The sequence below is a fragment of the Phacochoerus africanus genome, chromosome X (genome assembly GCF_016906955.1).
Source record: "Phacochoerus africanus isolate WHEZ1 chromosome X, ROS_Pafr_v1, whole genome shotgun sequence".
Classification (NCBI taxonomy): Eukaryota; Metazoa; Chordata; class Mammalia; order Artiodactyla; family Suidae; genus Phacochoerus; species Phacochoerus africanus.
The window spans coordinates 30867922-30885776 of record NC_062560.1 but is presented as its reverse complement, the minus strand read 5'-3'; the positions used below and the strand labels follow the sequence as shown (position 1 = coordinate 30885776).

The 17855-nt window shown below is 35.8% G+C and overlaps 1 protein-coding gene across 6 annotated transcripts in view; it reads left to right on the top strand.

The window, feature by feature from the left end:
* Positions 1 to 17855, top strand: part of DMD (dystrophin) — a 2144556-nt gene that overhangs the window by 600324 nt on the left and 1526377 nt on the right. For all 6 annotated transcript variants that reach the window (XM_047764837.1, XM_047764839.1, XM_047764840.1 and 3 more), the window contains 3 exons: positions 6761 to 6862; positions 6985 to 7092; positions 15809 to 15988. In XM_047764837.1, coding sequence (XP_047620793.1) covers positions 6761 to 6862; positions 6985 to 7092; positions 15809 to 15988 — 390 coding nt within the window. The remainder of the gene's footprint in view (positions 1 to 6760; positions 6863 to 6984; positions 7093 to 15808; positions 15989 to 17855) is intronic.

The window sequence follows — 17855 nt, the reverse complement described above, 5'->3', positions numbered from 1 at the left end:
AAATAATATATGGAACTGATTGTCACAGCACAGAAGAACATGCTTCTTCAAGTTGAAAATCTCACTTTGCTTTTAGTACAATCACAAAGGCTGAATTTCATTAACGAATCAGTCATATTTACTTTTCAAAATAAGTCCTTACAAAAAACATATGTTCTTAACCTAGAAGAATATGGATTTTTGATTTTTAAAAGATATTTCAGATAAAATGTTCAATTACATCTAGTCAAACGCTTTCTAAAATTAAATATGAAACAACTCAAAAAGGATTCAGCATCTGTACATCTCACTGTACATTATGTAGCACAAATCACAATGCATATTTTTTTTTATGTTGAATGCGCTATTGAGTGAATGCCATCAGGAAAGTGCATGGGCTTGTAGCCAGATGGATCTGAGGTCAAATCTCAGATGCTCAATCCTTTGGCCTCTGTGGCCTTAGGTGAGTTGCTTAATCCATCTGAGTGTCAGTTTTCTCATATGTGAACTGCACCATTAGAAGTGACATGAGTTCCTTCAATTCAGTTAGGAGTACAGGATCATTTAAACAGAAGCGAGAATGATAGTTTCAGAGAAACCTCTAATAACTGTTTCCTAATACATCAGAACATGTTTTTCCACCCAGGACCATATGTTAGACAGTGAAGATATAAGACATGCCATTTTATAGTATACTGCTTCAGTTAACAGTTTGTAGAAAACATGTAAAATTGAGAAGGGAATCATAGACTTGGCTAAACATTAGTCAGTAATACTCTGCCCCATTTCTAGCTTCATAATGGGTGCTTTATTTCTTTCAATAAGTTGTTTGATGTTATTTCCATTTCACCATTGGTAAGATGAAGTTGTTTATCCTTTTTAAATGTACTGTTTTTTTTTTTTATCAAGTAAGAAAGAAAAATCAAGAAATAAATTAGTTTTTAGAAGGCTCATTACACTTACAATTCATTTAGCTGAGGAGTATATGCCAGGGTCTGAAATTGCAATAAAAGGAGATGGGTTGCTTGCTGCCTCCCTCTCTTATAAATCTCAGTTGCTGCTGCATTGTGTGGTCCATGGCATGTAATTGTTTCTTCCTTAGTGGACATACTCTTGGGGACTCTTCATCTCTTAATGCCAATCTTGCTGGGCACAGTTTAGCTCTCACTTTCTATAACTGGCTTTAATAAATTCAGGGGTCAAGGTATTTAAGTTTTACCTCCCAGGCTTGTCAAATTTTCCTCACTTTCTTTTATCCAAGTATTCTTTTGATAGACATTTTTCACTTTTGCTTTGAAAAACCAACTCAACCAAACAAAGGAATTCAGATGAAAAATGTCCTTGGTATGTATAACAATATGAGATGTGAATTAAATGGGAAGGAAAAATCCTCCTCAGTGTGGTTCTGAGCCTAGATGATAATAGAGTTGTGATTTAGTCCATGAAAATGTGTTAGAGTAAGTGAACTGACCTTTAGCTCCTCTTACTGCTGAGACAAAATGAGGACCTAAATAAAAATTAATTTCTTCTTATCACTTCATGAGATGTTATAATTCATTTTTCATTTATGTTCATAATGTTTACCTATCTTTACAAAAATATGCATTTGTCCTAAAAGTTCAAGGGATTCATAAACTTAAATGGAAACTCAGAGAAAGACTGATTTTTTTATCTAGAGAAGAGGTTTCTAATCCTAATATAGTGATTTAAAAAAAATTACCTTCCTGTCAATTCCATTTGTTACAGTTTCTTGTATTTGTCTAACAAACTGGTTACATCTATTCAGGCAATGATAGGAACCAGCATCTTTGAGTGCCTATAACCGCTGACTGATAATCCAACAATTGCTTAGCTCCATCCTTTTAATTTAAATTAGGGCCAATATTTCTAAGCAATAAACATATAAATCCACAAATCCAGGCACTGTGTACATATATTTATACTTGTGCATATGGCATTGCAAAAATCTACCCATGGGCACACATGTATGAGCAAGCAATTTCTAATTCACTTATCTAGTTTCACTAAGATCAGAAAAAGCACCATGCCTACATTGTAACAGAAGTGACTTAGATTCAGTTCATTGGAAGTTTTCTGAGAGTAAGAGAGATTTAAGCAGTAGCATGTGTTACTGAAGGTTGTGTATGTTCTCTTGTATTAGAAATCATTAAAGAAGAATATGCTGCAATTCTAAACATCTATTTGTAAAGATTTAATAAGTACTTTTCTAGAATGAGTAGAATAAAATAGTTCACCCTTGGTGATTTTTAGAAGGTTTGATGTAAATATTATGACCAAGCAAAATGTAAATAACCATCAACACTTCTATATATTGGTTCAAATTAAAACTCCTTTTTTGTTTTGTTTTGTTTTTACGGCTGCAGCTGTGGCATATGGTATATGGGGCTTCCCAGGCTAGGGGTTGAATTGGAGCTATAGCTGCTAGCCTACACCAAAGCACAGCAGCGCTGGATCCAAGCGGCATCTGCAATCTACACTACAGCTTACGGCAATGCTGGATCCTTAATCCACTGAGCAAGGCCAGGTATCAAACCTGTGTCCTCATAGATTCTAGTTGGGTTCGTTACCACTGAGCTACGAGGGGAACTCCTACAACTGCTTTTCAATACATACTCGTTTAATAGTTGAAACAATTCTTTAGGCGGTTGGTGTGATGATTTTCTTAGAAATTACCTATCCATAAGCTTCTTGGAAAAGTCACTTGATTTCAATGAGCAGAGGGAGATAATGGTACTGATCCCTCAAAGAATTGCTGGTATTATTACAATATATTATGGATTTAAAATGTTTTTGTAATTTGGAAAGACGCAAACACATTGGTTGTCCAAGCGATTGATTGACATGAAAGTTTAATCCAAGTTGTTTGGTTCTAGATACTTTTGTCTTCCCCACATAAAACATAAAATCACAAAGTGATAATGTATTTGTATTTGGGAAGTTGTCAGAAGAAATTATTAAAACTCTGCTCTACTAGAACAACTTAAATTAATTTTACTCAAGTAACTGAAATGCATTTTCTAAAATTTGCCCACTATAATGTGTACGTCTTTACTTGTAACAACTTCAGTTTTGTGAGACATTTTGTAATGCTATGGAAACAGCCTCACTTAAATATGCCTGTGTAGTTTATTAGGTCTGCTGTGACACAGTGCCAGAGACTGAGTATCCTAAACAACTGAAAAATATTTTCCCAAAGTTCTGAAGTCTAGAAATCCAAGATAAATGTATTGACAGGTTTGGTTCTGCTGAGGCCTATCTCCTTGGCTTGCAGATAGCTGCCTTCTTGCTGTGTCCTTACATGGTCTCCCCTCTGTGCCCACACATCCCCAGCATCTTTCCGTGCACTCAGATTTTCTCCTCTTATAAGGGCACTTGTCAGATTGGATTAGAGCCCACCAGAGCTTAACTTAAAAGCCCTTTTTAAAGGCTTTATCTATCAGAGCCCTCCTAACACAGTCACATTCTGGGATGGAGGATGATAGGGCTTCAACATATGAATTTTGGGCAGATACAGTCCAGCCCATAACATCTTTATTCTGTTAATTTTTGGCATATAGTATATGTTCAATAAATATTTGTTGTTTAAATAAATTCATGATTGGCTAAAGAATAAATTGGAGGCTGTCATAAACTGTAAGTTAAAATAAATATCAGCTGAATTATAAAACTGCTTTAGTGAAGTATTGAAGTTATCTATTACGATTATTTGAATACAAAGGACATTTTCAATAATACTCTTTTGTTACTTTTTTTATTGAAGTGTTGTTGATGTACAGGTATACAGTATAGTGATTCACAATTTTTAAATGTTATATTCCATGTATACTCATTATAAAATATTGGCTATATTCTCTGTATTGTACAATATATCCTTATGGCTTATTTTATAGATAATAGTCTGTCCCTCTTAATCCCCTACCCCTATATTGCTCCTCCCCCTTTCCCTCTCTTCACTGGTAACCACTAATTTGTTCTTTGTATCTGTGAGTCGGCTTCTTTTTTATTCACTAGTTTGTTGTATTTTTTAAGATCCACATATATGTTATATCATATAGTATGTCTTTTTCTGTATATACACACACCACATATTCTTTATCCATTTTTCTGTTGATGAAAATAATATATATATACTTTTTTTTTTTTTTTTTGCTTTTTAGGGCCGCACTTGCATATGGAAGTTCCCAGGCTAGGAGTCAAATCGGAGCTACAGCTGCCGGCCTACACCACAGCCATAGCAACGTGGGATCTGAGTCACGTCTGTGAACTACACCACAGCTCACGGCAATGCCAGATCCCTGTCCCACTGAGAGAGGCCAGAGATTGAACACAAATCCTCATGGATACTAGTCAGGTTCATTTCCACTACACCACAATGGGAACTCCAGAAATAATATTCTCAAAATAGTTGTTTTAACCATATTGACCATGTACCTAAAATAATATTTATTATTGTTTTTATTATAACATTCATATAGTGAAAAAACTATAATGTAAAATGTATCACAGTATATATTGGAATTTCTATAAATTTAATCTCAAGCAATCTAGTCTAGAGGTCTTTATGTGATTTGTTTTATAGGATGTCCTACTAAAACTAACAAATTATAAACATCCATCTATGAGATTACAAACGTAAAATGATACTTCAGTGGACACAACCTTTGTGTGTCTTATAATACTAGAGAGGTGTTATATCTATTTAGAATTCTTGGCTCATTTTCTTTCATTTATGAAGACAGTGCTACAGTTGGAGTTTATTTCCTACTCCTTTGACATCCATCTCCACTGGGGTTTAATCCCTGCAACAAATATCCCACTATTTGACCTTTTATATCTATATCATAAAATCAGGCAGATGGTGTAGTTTATGGCTAAGGGCTAAGAGTTTCTCTGTTTGAAGCTAGTTTTTCATGACTAATCCTTTAACAGATATGTTACATGCCATTTTACCTGATGCATCCTAACATGGTAACTAGGAAGTTCACTAAAAGAACTTCTAGTATGTTTTAGAAAAGTCTCAAATATTTAGTTGTAATAAGTAAATGGCTAATATTGAATTCATTGAGTTATGTTAGCATATTTCCTGTATCTTGCTTCACTCTCTCAGTGCTGCTATGGCTTCTGACATAAACTAATGTAATTCAAAAGGAATAGGGTAGAGAATGAAACTATTTAAAATAAAAAATTAGTTATATTATGCTGATAGCAGTAACATTTTTTATTGACATTTCTGAAGAAAAATTGAAAACTCACTTGTGACTGAGCTGCATATGAGTCCATGATCATTTTAATACTGTAGTAAAATGTTTATTGCCTACTTCTTACCCATGTATGAGACACTCTTTTTGAAATGATGGTAGATTAAACACATTTAAAAAAATATTAGATGGAAAAAAAAAAGAAGGAGTTCCCGTCATAGTGCAGTGGTTAATGAATTCGACTAGGAACCATGAGATTGCGGGTTCGATCCCTGGCCTTGCTCAGTGGGTTAACGATCCAGCATTGCCGTGAGCTGTGGTGTAGGTTGCCAACACGGCTCGGATCCTGTGTTGCTGTGGCTCTGGCGTAGGCTGGCAGCTACAGCTCCGATTCGACCTCTAGCCTGGAAACCTCCATATGCCGCGGGAGCGGCCCTAGAAAAGGCAAAAAGACAAAAAAGACAAGAAAAAAAAAATTAGATAGGTCTCTGAATTACCTAGAGATAGATGGATTTTTGCCATGATGATAATTACATATGTATTATTTAAATCATATATCAATATTTTCTAGGTGGAATAATCCAAATATGTAGCATCAAATAAGGTATAAATAATGATCAGGTTTATCTTTGACACTTGTAAAAAATATGAGTTATAAACAGTTTCTAGCTCTCATTCTATATGAAATGTCATATTCATATTCTAATATTTCTAGCTTTTAGAGACCCGATATCTATGGGAAAATAATTCTGTTATTTATGAGAAAGTCAAGAGTTGATATTTTAGACTCTGAAAGGCATCAAATGGAGTTGAAATAAATAATACATTTTTTTCCTTAAAGCATTCCCTTTATGCAGAAATCATTACAACATAGAGTTATTCATCTAAAAACCATTGGTACTTGGTTTATATTGCATACTAAGATAATATGTACCTACAGATATTAGTGACATGCTAGAGACAGGACAAATATTATTCAGGAAATATACAATTTTCTCACTGGAACGGTTTAGAGAAATAGTAAATTTAAAGACTTTGTGGTAATAATCCAGTTAATTTTAAAAATTCAGATATGATTTTAAACCACTACAAATTTTCTTCTACAATCAAGACATTAAGCAATTCAAATTATACAAGATTGCTTCAAATTGGTCTTTTTAGGCATTCTGTTTAGTAGTCAGACTCATTTCTTTTGAAATGTATTTTCAGACATAAGATACACATTTTATGTATTATCAATGAAAAATTCTTTTTACTTTTATGTCTATCTTTTATTATCTTACATTTACTGTGGAAATATTTCAAATAGTGGTATGGTGACTGCCTCAGACTTCTTGTAAATATCTTTTCAATGTAAAGTGAAAAATGAATGAAATAATTTTTTAGACAGATGAAAGGCAAAATGTTTATAAGGAGAAGCAAGAAGGTTATTCTTTACAACTTTTAGTATACATAGGATATTCCAAGTTAGATACTTTTACAAATCATTCATGCTATTTGTAACGAAATTCAGTTAACAATTAATTGTTTGCTGATGTTGTGGTGGGTTTTCTCTTCCCCAGGTACTGGGAGATAGGTGGGCAAACATCTGTAGGTGGACAGAAGATCGATGGGTTCTTTTACAAGACGTCCTTTTAAAATGGCAACGTTTTACTGAAGAACAGGTGAGTCACGTGGAGGATATTGTATCAGTGAAAGACATGGCAGTAATTAAATGGCTAAATGAAAAAAAATACAGTGAGGTACCTTAACAATTATTTTCTCTTTTGGAATTGATTTCTTTCAGTGCCTTTTTAGTACGTGGCTTTCTGAAAAAGAAGATGCATTGAACAAGATTCACACAACTGGCTTTAAGGACCAAGGTGAAATGTTATCAAGTCTTCAAAAACTGGCTGTATGTATTTTTTAGCTTTCAGTAGTCTTAAAAAAAAACATTTACTAACATCATTGTTTGGTCTTTCCATTCTTTCAGGTCTTAAACCAAATATTTGTTGTTCTTCTTAGATCATTCTATTCAATTATATTGTACTGTTACTTTTCTTAATTAAAACGAGAATGCTATAGTATCTTAGGGAGCTGAGGCTGCTATCGTACATGGTGGAAAGAGAAACTCTGGTTTCTCTTTCTCTCCTTATAAAGGCATGAATCCAGAATTCTGTCATGGCTCAGTGGTAATGAACCCAACTAGTGTCCATGAGGATGCGGGTTTAATCCCTGGCCTCACTCAGTGAATTAAGGATCTGGCATTGCCATGAGCTGTGGTGTAGGTTTCGGATGTGACTCAGGTCCAACACTGCTGTGGCTGTGGCATAGGCCAGCAGCTGCAGCTCTGAGTCAACCCCTAGCCTGGGAACTTCCACATGCTATAGGTGTGGCCCTAAAAATACAGTAAATAAATAAGTAGATAAATAAATAAGTAAATAAATAAATAAAAAGTCAAAAATCCCATCTTGGGGGCTCCACCTTCATGACTTCATATACACCTAATTACCTCCCAAAGGCCCCAAGTCTTCATACCATCATTATTGGGGGTAGAATTTCAACATATAAATTTTGTGGGGACACAGTCATTTATTCCATATCATTACACCCCTGTACTCCCAAACTTTTGTCTTTCTTATGTGTAAAATACATTCCTTCTCTTCTAATAGCCCCGAAAGTCTTTGCTGGTTCCAAAATCAACTCTATAATGTGCAGTGTTATGTTCAAAATCTCATCCTCATCTAAATCGGATATGACTAAGACTCCAGGTATAATTCATCCTGAGATCAAGCTCTCCAACTGTGGACCTTTGAAGCCAGACAAGTTATATGCTTCCAATATACAATGGTGTGGCAGATATAGGATAGACATTCCCATTTCAAAAAAGGACAAATAGGGAAGAAGGAAGGAGTGACAAATAAGTCTAAAACAAACATGGCAAGAACAATTCCATTATATCTTAAGGCTCAAGAACAGTCCTTTCTGGACTGATACTCTGCTGCTCCAAGACCACTAGAGTAGCAGCATTACCCCCAGGATTCCAAAAGATGGCCTTCCCTCTTCATCTTTATAGGGCATCACCCCCATGGCCCTCTGCAGCAGCCTCACCCACAGGACTCTTTGTGGTGGCTGTTGCAGAGGCACTGGGTGGGCCCCCCTCCCCAAACCTGAGAGGTGACCCCATCATTTGAGACCTCCTGAGCATGTGACGGAGGTGGCAGCCCTGATGAGCTCTGAATCGCCTATATCATTCTTCCCTTTTCTTGAGGAATAGCACATGTTCACAGCCTTTCTTCAGTCCATCCAGTTTTCTGTTTCCATCAGTCCCAGCTAGCAGTTTCTGCTGCTATAATCCCATCTGCATTCCTGGTTTACACTGAGATGTCTGGTTAGGTCTCTGGTTCACACCCACACTAATCTCTTTACCAAATGGTGAGTCAGCCACACCACTAGTGTTCTCTTCTGAACATGTTTTCTCATTTTTTATAATATGAATAGGCTGAGAATTTTCTAAATCCCTAAGTTATGGTTCCTTTTTGCTTAACAATTCCTTCTTCAATTATTTACCTCTTCTTGCATTTTTACCAGAAGCGTTCTGGAGAAAGCATGCTGTTCCTTCCACAGTTTGCTTAGATATATCCTAAAGATATGAAATTTCTTAGCTAAATATCCAATTTCATCACTCCCAAGTTCTACCTTCCACAAAATACTAGATTAACACAATTCAAGTTCTGTCAAGTTCTTTGCCACTTTATAACAGGATCATCATGTCTCCCTTGTCCAATATGTTCCTTATTTCCACCTGAGACTTTATCAGAATGGCCTTTACCATCCATATTTATGACAACATTCTGTTCATGATTATTTATGTCTTCTCTAAAAAGATAGAAACTTTCATTCCTGCTTTCTTCCTTTCTCTCTGAGTCCTTACCAGAATTGCCTTTAAGAATATCTTCAGGGCTGAACCTACAGTATATGGAAGCTTCCAGGCTAGGGGTCGAATCAGAGCTGTAGCTGCTGGCCTACACCAAAGTCACAGCACCATGGGATCTGAGTTGCGTCTGCAACCTACACCACAGCTCATGGCAATGCTGGATCTTTAGCCCACTGAACAGGGCCAGGGATCAAACCCGCATTTCTTGGATATTAGTGGGGTTCATTGCCACTGAGCCACAACAGGAGCTCCTGGAACTCCTAATTTGTCTTGATTAATCTATGTATTGATGAGAACTTAATGAACACCAACAGATCCACTGCCAACACCTAGAACTTGATGGTAAACTTATCTTTGGGCTCTCCCTTCACATTTGTCACTGAAATAAACATCTGCCAAGGAAACTGGAAAAAAGAAAAAGAGTATCCTCATTGAAATCTTGAAGATATTCGAAGTAAAAACACTTCATAACTCTTCCAGTCTCTACCCATTACCCAGTTTAAAGCTGTTTCTGCATTTTTAGGTATTTGTTACAGCATCACACCAGTTCTTGGTCATAGTTCCTATCTTAATCTGCTTGGGCTACCATAATAAAATGCCATAGACTGGTGGCTTAAACCATAGATATTTACTTATAGTTCTGGAACCTGGGAAACACAAGGTCAAGGTGTTGGCATGTTTGGTTTTCGGCGAGGGCCCTCTTCCTGGCTTCCAGACAGCACCTTCTAACTATATCCTCATGTGGTGAAGATAGAGGAGTCTCTGATGCTATTTCCTCTTTTTAAAAGGGCACTAATGCTAGCATGGGGCCCTACTCTCATAACCTCATCTAAGCCTAATTACCTCCCCAAAGCTCCACCTCCTAATGTGATCACATTGTGATGTTAGGCCTTCAACATATGAATTTTGGGGGCATATAAACATTAATTCCATGATATATAGGTAAAGTCTTAACTTTTGTTTTTCAAACAGATTGTACTCTAGAAAACATATAGCATACCTGGAATGAGATTTCAGTTAAAATAAAAAGGAACACAAAGAAAGACCTATGAGTATTCCATAAAGTTTTAAACAGCGTAGTTGTAAAGTAAACTTTAATGTCTAAAACTCAAGTAGATTCACTGAGAAATATAAGAGAAGTACAAGCGATGATTATGAGGGACTTATACCCTAGTTTGGAAAATAAGAAAAACATTAAAGCAAACCAAATAGCATCAATTATAGCACATGTATGTTTTTAGAAATTAATGAACTTTGGCCATAAGAGGTCATCAGGGACCTCTTCGTTGAGACATTTCAGTTTGAGTTCAGCCTTATGGGATTAAAAAAATCTCCAAAGCTTCTCTTCTACTGTGAATTTTATTATTTTCTGATAAGAGAGGGGCCGATCTAATAATGAAGAGTTAGATTTTTCAAATAAAATAATGCATAATTAGAGTTTTTTGATTTTTAATCAGTTAATAAATGCTAATTTGATATTCTAATATAAAAGTTTATTGTAATTGTTTCATAACTTTACCTAAATTAATCTGTTTTTGCCTATATTGGTATTATGTAGTATACATTATAATCAAATCATTTATTTAAAGCTAATCTGCTTTTTTTTTTTTTTTTTTGCTTTTTAGGGCCACACCCACAGCATATGAAGGTTCCCAGGCTAGGGATCAAATGGAAGCTACAGCTGCCAGTCTATGCCACAGCCACAGCAACCCAGGATCGGAGCCATGTCTGCAACATACACCACAGTTTACAGCACCGCCAGATCCTTAACCCACTGAGTGAGGCCAGGAATCGAACCCACAACCTCATGGTTCCTAGTCAGATTCATTTCTGCTGCGCCATGATAGGAACTCCCTAAAGCTAATCTTAAATAAATTTCTCCAGTTAAATTTGTACCATTTTACCAAGTATTTATTCGTAATATACATTTTTTTGCTCCATAGTTACTGATTTTATTTAGACCTTTAATTTAAAATAGATTCACTTATGTGTTACTTGTTATTATAGGCTGGGTTATTATCTTGTGACATAGAAGTTTAAGGATCCAGCATTGTCACTGCAATGGCTCAGGTCACTGCTGTGGCATGGGTTTGATCCCTGCCTGGCTTGGGAACTTCCATATGCCATGGGCAAGCCAAAAAAAAAAAAAAAAAAACAGAGAAAGAAAGAAGGAAAGAAAGAATATGTGTTTTTTTGAGTTATGTGACTACTAAAAACAGATTTCAAAAAAGTAATCTATATATGTATTGAACGGTCCAAAAGTAGTAGTGATTGATACCTTTGTAATTTTTGTTCTGTAGCTAGTGGGAAACTAATTGGGAGTTCAATAACAATCATATTCGCATTTTTGGAACACTCTCTGGTAATAAGACTTTTGGTGCCAAGAAGGCCAGTTAGAAGAACTGAAGTAGCACTGGGCATCTAAAGGAGGAGACAGATGAGGTTATTTCAGAAGAGGAAATTGAGGCTAAGGAAAAAACACACGGCATGTATTAAGTATCACAGAAAATTATTAGCAGAGTTAAAATGAGCAACAAGATATCCAAATTCAGGTCCAAGACTTTTAAGCTATTTCAAGACTCCTCAAAACATATGATTCCTTGACAAAAAAATAACTGCAATTGAAAATTGTTGTTTCAAACAATCATGTGCCACTGTGTTGAAATTGTTGTCAGTAAAAGACATTACCAGCTTTTGGGCCATGAAAATGGTCTCTTAGCAAAGTCTCAATAATTTTCCAATATGATTAAAATTCAAATTATGTCACCTTACTTGTGAACAAAGTGAAAATATGTTTTGTATAAGTCTTACTGTTTGATAGTTTAAGCCAATTAACAAAACCTGACAGCTGGTCTAGAATCTGAGGTAAAATTCCCCTGCTGACTCAGGCAGTGAATAAGAATTTAATGTTCATTAAAATATGTCACAATCTGAGACCCAAAACAGGTACCATCTGTCACCAGTTCCTACTACATACCTAGGTATAGATACAGAGTGCTAAAACTCTCTTTTATTTATAATCAGTGCAATTTGTTTTGAAATATTATCACTAATAACCCATGGGATTTTTCTCCTACTTTTCATTTGAGGTAGATGAGGAGTCAAGTATTTCATTTCCTCCTGATCTGTGATTTTATCCACATCATGTGGGTCTATTATTTTTCTGTCATCAAAATTGAGTTTTCATTTTGTATAAAGAATAAAAAGAAAAAGAGGGAAGAAACTGAGGTGAATTCTAAGTCTTGCAGAATCAAGTAGACTATCATGGAAAGGCCCAAATCTCTAAGAAACATATTCCTGAGGAAAAGTACTGTTGCTATGAGGATTTGTGATGTTTGCCAGGGAAGGACAACTCTGGGAAGCTTAATGATCCAAGAGAGTATGGTGTGAAGGGTCTATGGAAGTACTGTGGTATTAGGACACGCACAGATGTCTGTGAGACCATACAGCAGGGATGGAGTGCTTATGAGAGCTCAGCAAGGCCCTGATGACAGTGCTCTTTCACCAGAATTTGCTACCTTGACCTCAACTCCTGTGATCACCCACAAACAATTCATCCAGATAATATCCATGGTTCTCAGAATATGGTCCCTAGACTAGTAGCATCACCTGGGAACTTGTTAGAAATGCAAATTCTCAGGCCCTGTCCCAAACCTACTGACTCAGAAACTCTGGAAGCATAGAGCTCAGCACTCTGCTGGGTTACGAGCCTTCTGGGTAATTTTTATCTTCCTTCAGCTTGAGAACCCCCGAAATGGATCAATGTACTTAAGTACAACAACAGATGATAAGAGAGAATGGGAGTACTTCTTCGAGATAGATAAATAACTACACATAAAATAGGGACAGAATTCATTTTTGCCAGTGTAAGAGAAATTGTCTTGGCATTACTCTCTGAAGCATATATGTCTAAGGAGAATAGGGAGAAGACTTTTTGGGCCTGTTGTAAATATACGTCCTCTTTTCACTTGGAATCATCTAACCTTGACCAGATAGAACATGTCTCTTGAGCAGCTTATCTGTTTCTTGCCCATTTATACTGCTACCAAATCCGATTTATTGACTGTACTTTCCTTCTTACTTTGGAAATAGGTCCAGCTACCTGGCTTCTATAATAATAAATTATATTTCTTCTTTTAAAATACTAGCTCATCTCTGCTTTGTACAAGTTTTCTAGAGCTTATTTTTACCTACTCAATTTCTAGAGCTCTTTGGTTCTCTGGCCCTCAAAGAGCTGTGATCAATTCTTGATATGTAAGAAGACATCTTTTTTATACTCAAAAAATTAATATCAATTAAATCATAATTATTTAATCTGCACACATAAAATCCAAGCTTAAAAGATTTGCTACCTAACGATAGATGGGAGAAGGTAATACACTATGATCCAGTGTATCTGGAACCACCATGGATTTCCATGGATTTTTTCTCCCTCTGTTAGTTATTATGGAGGAGTGTTTCAGGATCTGAGAAATTGTGAGAGGAAGAGATCTGGAGAGAAAGAGAAAGGTCATGGCAGAGCCAACAAGAGGAAACAAATTGAGGCAGAAGGAGTTCCCGTCGTGGCGCAGTGGTTAACGAATCCGACTAGGAACCATGAGGTTGCAGGTTCAGTCCCTGCCCTTGCTCAGTGGGTTAACGATCCAGCGTTGAGCTGTGGTGTAGGTTGCAGATGCGGCTCGGATCCTGCGTTGCTGTGGCTCTGGTGTAGGCCGGTGGCTACAGCTCCGATCTGACCCCTAGCCTGGGAACCTCCATGTGCTGCGGGAGCGGCCTAAGAAATAGCTTAAAAAAAAAAAAAAAAGACAAATTGAGGCAGAAGTACTGACTTGCCATCACCATTTAAAAAACACAGATCTAGACTACGAGATAGAAGCCTTTGTTAGTACAATGTTTTTGTCATAGAGATTTAGGTAAAAATATATTGATTTGATAATTCCACAATTTTATAATAATGCTGTTTTACTTTACCTTGAGTAATTTTTCCTAATTGTATACTTTAATGGTAAATTTCCCCTTTATTTTTGTAATGTTCACCAAGTGCTTCTTCATTTGGTTTAATGTTAACACAGGAGGCATTTCATTTGCCATTAAATATCTTTGGGTATTCAATTAGTTTTATAGATCATCTAAGAAAACCTGTTTAGATAACATGAGGCTATCCATACATTTCTAGCACAAATTGTTTCCTCTTTTTCAAATTCAGCTTATATATCTTAACTCATATTTTGGTCTATTGCAGTCTTTCAAACTTAGAAAAAATAGTGAAAAAACAATTACTGAAGATAAACTGGAAATGAATTTCGCACTTGGTTTTATACCCTAAAAATGGCAAGCGGTAAGACTGCAATACAAAGAACACCAGGTGAAGCAGATTCTGAGAAAAGGATGAACTAATTGAAGGAGACACCAGAGCATTCTGTAGTTCAGAGCTATCAATGCAGGTGGCATGCCAAAATGAGCTACATAAAGTGTCCTTTGCAGGGGGGGGGGGTGTATTGATTTCTCTCTGTCGATGACACTTCAGTTCATGAGCAATTGGTGCATCTGTTTCATGATCATTTCTTTGCCATATGCAATGTTAGTTCTTAAATAAATTTGCATTTATTTTGGAAAGACAGGTTTCACAGCTTAGTTTATGTTCATTGTACTGCTACTGCCAAAAAGAGGGGATTGTAAAGGGACTATAAAATAATTTTCTCTTTTCTTTCCTCTAATTCTGTACTTAGAAATTGAATCAGGGACTAGCACGTAGGAGATGGAAATGGGATTTCCCAAAGCATAGGGTGACCTTAATGGATAAAATGAAAGAATAAGCTTCCCTGATGTACTAATTTCACACAAGCCACTTTGTTTATTCCTTCCCTGTCAACTAAAGGGCATATGTAACTATCCATAGCTTCCAGGAACTTTGGAAATATGAATGGTATAAAAATTACTTCATAAAACATATAAGTATTTAGTAAACATGCAAAGTGATTCTAAAGGATTTGTGTCATACTCAATTACTTAGTTCTATTACTTAATGGGCTCTAAAATTAGCTTTAGGAGATAATTACTCAAATAGCCGAATGTTAATTGAATAACAGATGCTAAAAAAAACGTAAAAGTCAGTAAACTGCATAACAAGGTTTTTATATCCAAATACTGAAAAGAATGTAAAAATTGTAAAAAAATAACATTGCAAATTTATTCAAATGGTCACAATACTTCAGATTGGTAAGGCCCCTTAGCCATGCTCATCTTCTCAATTCACCATCTTCTCTTCAGCACTCCTGGCATGTGGTATTTCATTTGAATTTTATCAGGAATTAGGAGGAAACTCATCCAAGAGCCATGCCTTCCACTTTAGAGTACCTCCAAATGTTGAAAAGTAATTTCCATATGTTGATCTCTGTTTTGCCTCTTGAAGCAACACTACTTTTTTTCAGTTGGCAAAAAATGTTAAGGTACCTCATAAGTGCCTCTACTAGGTGCTTATTCTACATCTGACTTTTCTCTTCAAGCTGCTTGGGAAGATTATTTGGATTATAATTTTTCACTGATATTCTCATGGGCTCTCAATCTTTTGCAGGCATGATTATAATCTTTTCAAATCTATGTAAGTGAGAAAATACATGCAAAAGCAAATCGAACTATAGTGTTTCATAAAATGTGACCTAGGCTTCATCTGTGTTTCTCCTTGTTTTAACAGGTTTTAAAAACAGATCTAGAAAAGAAAAAGCAAACCATGGACAAACTCAGCTCACTCAACCAAGATCTTCTTTCAACACTGAAAAATACATTAGTAGCCCAAAAGATGGAAGCATGGCTGGACAACTTTGCACAGCGTTGGGATAATTTAGTCCAAAAACTTGAAAAGAGTTCAACACAGGTTAGTGATAATAATAATAACTAACCTACAATAAATTATCATTGAAAATTTTGAAATCTGCAGTAAGAGAGTAGTACTGTAAGCCTACAAAAGATGTCACTGGGTTAGTCCTTGCCAAGTATTCAGTTGGATAACAACATGGCTCTCTTGGTTGCCTTGATATTAGAGAATGCAGGAGAGGTGGAGAAGTGAGTGCTAATGGACTGAACTAGTTACTGCCTTAGAGTGTAATCCTTTACAGTTCAATAGGAATGAAGATCTGACTGACTTAGAGCAGGTGGACAAAATGTGTCATCACACTCTAACACCAAATTATAGATTTCTGGAATGATGAGAGCCATTAGTTGACTTCTACATTTTACATATGAGAAGATGAAATTTAGAGAGGGAAAGTGTATTGTCTGAGGAAAGTCCGTGATAAGAGCAGGGCTAGGGTCCAGGCCCTTTGATTTCATTAAAGTCCTCTTTGAATTAGTGTAAGTGAGGTTATAGTCATTAGACTTTCTGCTGAAGACTATTGATTCACAAAATCATGTGACTTAGTTACACTAACACATATAAGCCTTAGACTAGAAAAACATCAAGTTATACTTGTAGTGTCACAATGTGGTTTTATGTTAAGAATTTTAAAAGTTTTGGAAAAAAGTGAGTATTTTTAAACTAGAAACTTTTATAATTTTATATGGTTAGTACAATCATAGGTATGCGTTCAAATATTAATGTTATGTTTAATAGTATTTAATACATTCTGCCATATTGTTTTGCATTATAGAGGCTAGCTTTTACTAATTGGTCACAGTTCATAGCTCAGTACACCATGCACAATATCTACTAAAGCTATATATTCAATAGCTTTAGGCATATATCTCCTCTGCTTTGAGACTGTGCAGAGAACTTGTTTTTTGGTACTTGATATCTGATCAGTAGCACTTAAGAAATGTTTGGTAAAAGATGGAGAAATGAAATTTGAAGTATTGCTTCTAAAAATATAATTTAAGAAAATATGATCAGCCAACATATATAATTTTCAATCATTATTCAATCTTTCTTTTAAAATCATATTCATATTTGGTATTTAAAACTTGAAAGAGTATCAATTGTAGTCATTTCTCTTGCAGTCATTAGGCAATAATAAAAATCCCATTGACTATATTTTTAGCAGTTACTTGATCTAGTAGTGATTTTGCCATCAGATCATGCATCCTCTTATTATATGTGATCTGGCCTTGGCTACTTTGCATTACCATTGGCGTTTATGCAACAAATATATGAGGAATTAGGAATGTTATACTTTTTAAACCATCAATATCATTCCAATATGTATCCATTGGTTCCATAGATTGTTGGTGGTACAAAATGGTCAGTTACCATGTTAAGAGGGATTGGCATTATTTGATAAAGAAAAATATTGTGAAACGTGTCCCTTTAAAGGGATATGTTTATGGAGATGTAACTGTTAACCATAGATTAATTGCATTCCTGTTCCCTTGCACTGTTGGCAGTGGTTTTCCAAAGTTGAGTCTGCATAATAATTACCTGGGAAATTGATTAAAGTGCATAATCCTAGATTCTGTGCTCAGAATCTACATGCTGCCTTTGACATAGTCTGCGGAGTATTTTTTTTGAAAACATTGAATTAGTAAGACAGTGACATATGTGCCAGTCCCTGCTTTCTGGTGTTCCTGTTGTGGAAACTCGGCCTCTGTCTGCTGTTGCTGAATAGAAAAGCAGAGACAGAGTTTTGAGAGAAGGAAAAAAAGATAGCTCTATTGCTTTGCCAGGCAAAGAGATCTCAGAAAGACTAATGCCTTAAAGACTGTGCCCCCCTGAGGAGAGATTAGGAGGTGATTTTATAGTTTGGGGGATG